This window comes from Echinops telfairi, unplaced genomic scaffold (genome assembly GCF_000313985.2).
Source record: "Echinops telfairi isolate 266 unplaced genomic scaffold, ASM31398v2 ScPeMD7_14;HRSCAF=57, whole genome shotgun sequence".
In the NCBI taxonomy this organism is placed as follows: domain Eukaryota; kingdom Metazoa; phylum Chordata; class Mammalia; order Afrosoricida; family Tenrecidae; genus Echinops; species Echinops telfairi.
In genome coordinates this window covers 6937853-6944137 of record NW_022103911.1, presented here as the reverse complement: position 1 = coordinate 6944137, position 6285 = coordinate 6937853, and the positions used below count along the sequence as shown (strand labels likewise).

At 35.6% G+C, this 6285-nt stretch overlaps 1 protein-coding gene and 1 non-coding gene across 3 annotated transcripts in view; one reads left to right on the top strand and one right to left on the bottom strand.

Annotated features, from left to right (window-relative positions):
- The first annotated feature begins 774 nt into the window (after window positions 1–774).
- Window positions 775–907, top strand: LOC115868603. The gene has a single exon (XR_004045692.1). It is a non-coding gene; the product is annotated as a small nucleolar RNA SNORA21 (small nucleolar RNA).
- A 2224-nt stretch (window positions 908–3131) lies between these two features.
- Window positions 3132–6285, bottom strand: part of LARP1B (La ribonucleoprotein 1B) — a 106403-nt gene continuing 103249 nt past the window's right edge. For both annotated transcript variants that reach the window (XM_030884789.2, XM_045287384.1), the window contains one exon: window positions 3132–4316. In XM_030884789.2, coding sequence (XP_030740649.1) covers window positions 4071–4316 — 246 coding nt within the window. In that variant the 3' untranslated portion in view covers window positions 3132–4070. The remainder of the gene's footprint in view (window positions 4317–6285) is intronic.

Sequence of the window (6285 nt, the reverse complement as noted above, 5' to 3'; positions counted from 1 at the left end):
ATCTTGTAGTTAGCAGCCCAATGAGTAACCACTATGCCATCAGGACTCCGGGTGGAGTTTTTTTAGGTACTATATAAAATGTGCCCTCCTCAAATGTACAAGCAAAGTCAAACATACTTTAAAAATTTGAAAGCAAAGTGTACTCTTAAGAAGTAAAAAACTCCATATTAATCAGCAAAAGATGATCACACCAAAAAGAAAATGTAACGACAACCAAGCAATCCTAAATAACCAATAAATAACATCACTCTCATTAGTACCCTGACAGTAAGACTGACAGTGATGAGATTTTAAATATTTTTTACTCCTCAACCTAACAGAGAGAAATATTTGCAGTAATAAAGTGTAGAGAGAGTGAAACTGATGCTATTTGGTTACAGTATAAACTGTGCAACTTTTCTATAGAGTTAAATGGGCAAATATTTAGAATTTCAACCTCTACTTATTCTAAGAAATAATTCCAAGATTGTAAAAAATAGCTATTGTTAATCATATTGTCTATAAAGAGCCAACACCAGGTCACAAGCTAGCTACACAAACTATAAGGTATCTGTAGGCTAGAACACCATGTTGCTAGTACAAGTTATAGTGTAGGGCATTATGAGTTGGAATTTATTTAAAACCAACCGCTAACAAAAATATTAATAGTATCAGAACATTTTTCCCTCAAGGTGCACTGGTGGCACTGCGGAGTAGGCACTGGGCTGTTTAATGGCAAAGTGGGTAGTTCAAATCCACCAGTTGCTCCACAGGAGAAAGATGAGGTGTCTTAAAAACTGTATATAGGCACTCAGAGGGCCTTTTGTCAGTGACCCACTGAGCAGTCAAAAAGGGCAGATTAAAAAGCACTTTTGATTAAAGCGGCAACATCTCATATTGTTCAGCTTCAATCAGTGATGTGACAAAAGTCCCCACCTTTATGACTAAAACCAGAGTGTGATCTGGGTGGAGAGGTTTTGAGCTGGGTGTGGGGGAAATGTAGGTGTGTGTGTGTGGGGAAATCAATGGGGAGAATGTCCTGGTTATAAGTAGCCTATAAGAGATTATACAACTTAAAAGTGGAATAAATAATAAAGCTGTCATGTTAAAAAAAACTATATAGGATTGGAGTATGAATCAACTATTGAAGTTGGTTTTATCTTGGTTTTAGCATTGTGTATGAAAAAATTGTTTTGCAACACTATGAGTGAGCATCATATCAATTTTTTTTAAATGTATTTTACCGGCTGGACTGGACAATATACGCTGGTACAGATAGGAACTGGAAACACAGGGAATCCAGGAAAGATGACCCCTTCAGGCCCTGGTGAGAATGGTAATACCAGTAGAGTGGGGTAGACAGGGGGAACTGATTACAAGGATCTACATATAACCTCCTCCCTGGGGGACAGACAACCAAAAAGTGGGTGAAGGGAGATGTGGGACAGTGTAAGATATGACTAAGATAATAATTTATAAATTATCAAGCGTTCATGAGGGGAGGGGAGAGCAGGGAGGTAGGGCGGGGGGAAATGAGGAGCTGATAACAAGGGCTCAAGTAGAAAGAACATGTTTTGGGAATGATGAGGGAAACAAATGTACAAATGTGCTTTACAAAATAGTATAGACTGTGATTAAGAGTTGTACAATCCCCAATAAAAATGACTTTTTTAAAAGGTTAAAAAATGTTATTTCATTTTGTTTATTGTGATTTTCTTAATTTCCCAATTTACATGTATTACTTTTATAAAGCAAAGTTATGGTAAAATTATTATTTAATGCATGCCACAAAATTTTTCATTCATATAAATAAATACCTTTTCAATCAAATTTACATTTGCATATTTAGAAAGTCTTGGGTTAATACAAGTTTCATATATGTGTATTTGACACAAAAAGGGCATTAAGAATTTGGAATCATTCAAAAGCTCACTTATATCTAATACATTTTTCTCTGAAAAGCCAGAACCACATATCTACTTAAGAAAACATTTAAAATTACCCTAATCCACTAGATTTTTACATCCCCTTTCCCATATCTCTAAGTAAAATTCATTTTTAAAATACTGTATATTTAAATTTTACTATTTCTTAGAATCAAGTGTATCAACAAAATTACCCTCTAAATATTTAAAATTATAAAGCTACATGTTATCATGTATGCATGGGAAATAACCATACAAAATCTCTATTTAGATTATATGTATTTTAAAGCTCATTTTTTAAGAATAAGATCTCCTCCCTTTTGAACCTAAATTAATAATCAGTAAGTACAATCAGCTATCTCTTCCTTTTATGGTTTTTCTATCTCTAGTAATCTGAGCAAAATTTTCTGTGAAAAAATGAATGTGTTCAAAGCACTTTAAATGTATTTAATACTGTTGTGTATAACCTTTGTGAAATTAAAGAAATTATCTTCTTATGATTATAAATAGGGGGAGCGGAAGAGATGAGACATCCCAACCCCTGTGGCAGGTACATAATCTGTCACTTGAGCTGAGGGGTGGAGTCTCTCCTGTCAATCAGTCATAGCCAATGAGGCCTCTGTATGGGCCTGGCCTTCTGAAGTTCTGTCTTCCTCCCTGGGTGTGGGACACACACTCTCCCTACAAGACATTCCTGTTGACAAGCCAGATGGAGCTAAGTTGATGGAGCCAGAGCCCTAGAGCTGGAGAAGCCACATGGATACCTATGTCAGCACTGAGATGCTTTCACTTCCACTGGTCCACAAGACTTTCCACCCACTGATCTGTGACCTTCCTGCATTCGGTGACATTGCATGCTGCAATGAGTCTGAAGAGGAATTTCTAGACTGGTATCAGACTTATGAATTTGATCTGAGCTGGACTGGGATGTTTTCTCAATAGACAATTGTTCTTTTATATAAAGCTCTTTCTTACACATGAGTCTCCTTAGATTTGTTTCTCTAGTCTAACAAAACTTCCACTTTAAAAAAAAAAAAGGAAATTTTATAAATTGAAGTTAGTTAGATCTGCCAATAAGTATGTGCAATAGGTTGTACTAAATAAAAATAATTTTGTTTATAATTGAGACTTCATTCATAATACATAATGGTCCACTAACAGAATTTATAAATATTACAGCTTTTCACTTCTATTCTAAACAAAAAGAAAATAACGAATCAATGCAAATAATTTAGAAATAAGCACTTTATTTTTTTTAATTCCCACAAAACTGAAACTATCATTTATATTAATTGCAATAGCAATAAAAATCAGAATAAATTTGCTAACTCTTGAAAACACTTTATGAGCATAAAACAAATTTAAAGGAAAAATTAAGTACTTCTTTCAGATTGAAGATGAGCTGGCAGCTTGTGACATACCCACCTACATACAAACAACACATACATTTAAAACAGTGCAAGATTTAATTAATTTAGGACAATATCCCAACCAATCCCAACCCAGTTTCCAATTACTTGTGCAAGTTTATAATCAATCATAAGTTAACGTTTCCTATTCAGAAAATGTGTCACACACACACACACACACACACACACACACCCAGCATTCAAAGTGTAAATACTTCAATGTAGCTGCAATCTTTTTATATACTTTTACGGGGGAAAAAATTATTTTTCCTTTAAACAATATGTCTAAAAGAAAAGTAAACTTATCATTTCCTATTCTTTTTCTAAATTTAAGAAAACATACGTAATCTTCCTTTACATCTGGTTAAGTTCAAATATGAATTGATAGTGGGGTAATTTAGATTTTTTTACGAAAGCTCTAAGACGAGATGAACACAACTTACTATATCTTCTTTAAGAAGTATGAGCTGGAGTGTCAGGCATTCCTCACGTTTTTGCATTATTTGTATAGAATGCTGCTTTTAAAAATAATAGCTTTGAAAAAGAAACTGAGATCAAAATATATGAATGGAAGATTTCTATAAAGGTCCCCAAAACTATCTTTGATCGTGAAATCAGAGAAAAGGTTTTGCTAGGAAAAAAATTACTTCTCTTCCTTTTTCTTTTTTCTGATTCTCACAAGTAAGCCTCAAAAGACTTTTCTCAAATAAATATTGATGTAAATGTTGATTTCAAGGGCAAACAATTTTCATAGAGTCTATTTCTCATGCAATTCACCATTTGTTGAAACCAAGGCAGCGCTGTTCTGGTGTAAGTCGTCAATGGACTCCTGTGGAGTATTCCTTCTGGAAGAGTTTATTGGGACCTGCAGCTGACTGGCAGATGTAGGTGTAGCAGCATTTGGTGGCTTTGTAGAGGAATTAGGTGAAAGTCTATGTTGACTACTCTCCTCCCCAGAAGTAGATGAATGTCTTTTCCTTCCAAATTCTTCACTAAGAGGAGGCTGCAAATCATGAAAAAACATAGTTGACAACTTTTACTATTGTCCCTTCCCCTTTCATGATATTGTAAGCTGCCGGTGAGAGGTGGGTGGGGAGTTGGGGGTTAGTGAAAATATATCGTTATTTTAAAAGAAAAGAAAGAAAGAAAATGCCAGCTTTACAGGGCTTTCCTGTAAGAGGTGTAAGAATCAAGAAACATCGAAGACTAGACTAATATTTTCTTAGAGGGCCAATTTAAGACAATGACCACCTTTTGAAAGCTTCCATTGTATTTAAAAGAGGAGGTCTGACTTATTTCCGTTCAGATAGGGCAAGAATCACTACTATAAATGACTATGAGAAAGTGGGAACATCTCTGAACTGTTTGGTAACCCAAGAAAAATAACTCTTGATTCTAGTGGTATGGGCATTTCCAAATAAAATGGTCCGTCCAATCCCCTTACACAAACTGCAAGACAACTGAACTCGACAGCAAACTCAGGTGGACCTCCCACTCCTCCTTCCAGATCATTTAAGTCTGCTTTTAAAATTTTGTAATAGAGTCTCTTATCCCCCACTCCCTTCTCTGTTCTGCTCTTTGTCTCCTGTGTTTCCCCAAGTGTTCCTTTCCTCTTGGAATCACATTGTGGAAATCTACTACCCTGCCTATATATATGAACATACTATTCTTGCCCTAACATATTGTGGGGCCCCTACTTCCATCAGAAGCTACAAAAACTTTAAGTCCCTAAAAGTATACTGAAAACTGAGAATTCTTCAAACTGCAGATTAGAAATTAATTAAAATTAATAAAAGTTACAATAAGAACTTATCTAAACAAAAGTGAACTGACAATTATACTGTGTGTAGTTACATTGTATTGTTCAAAGTCATAGGAAGCTTTATTAAACAAAAATATCAAAATGTGAAGCTATTGTTTCCTATCATTTCCTTAATCTATTTCTGAAAACAACTGTTTCCATCTCTCTATGCCAAACCCAAAGATTTTATACCCTTGTAAGTTTCTCAATGAAATTCTTGTAGGACAAGCCTCCCTACAAACCTCCCTACCTTCAAAGAATGAGTAGGTTTATTGTCATAATGAGAACAAAATTCCTCACTGAAACTTTCCCGGCTTTTTTTTTTTTTTTTCAACAATGCATTTTTTCAAATTTTTTAGTGTCTTTCTAATAAGTCCCTGGGATAGTCCTGTGTCCTTCAAGAAAATCTATCAAGATTACCCCTCTGGAATATTCAAAACAAACAGTCACCACAACCCTCTGAGCTAACTTTTCTGCCTTGCCTTGAAATTCAAGGGTCCAACATATCCCATCAGAAGCTATTATTTTAATTGGACTTTTGTTTTGTTTGAAGGCACACGAACATGACTAGTGTACTATTGAGACAAGTCCCACTGATCACTGAGACAAATTTCAAACACATTTTGTTTGCAATAAACCCTGCATGTATAAACTAGAGCCCTTGTAGCTTTGGTACTCTTATGTAAGATGCTAATACGGGGGGGTGGGGGGTTGGAGGGGGGGTGGCTAACATACTGAAAAAGTGTATTGTTTTCGCACCTGTTTTAAAAGCTGGTATTTCTCAACAAAAGTTAAATATAAAAATAAAAAACAAAGAGAGGCATTGGTATGAGATCAAATTGTAAGGTTAATAAAAAGAATACTAAAGGGGAATGCAGGACAGATGATCCCTTCAGGACCAGTGCTGAGAGCAGTGACACCAGGAGGGTGGGGCGGGAAGGGGGAACTGATTGCAAGGATCTACATATAACCTCCTCTCTGGGGGGATGGACAACAGAAAAGTGGGGGAAGGGAGACTTTGGACAGTTTAATATATGACAAAATAATAATAATTTGTACATTATCAAGGGTTCATGAGGGAGGAGAGAGCAGGGAGGGAGGGGGGAAAATGAGGAGCTGAAACCAAGGGCTAAAGTAGAAAGCAAATCTTTTGAGAATGATGATGGCAACA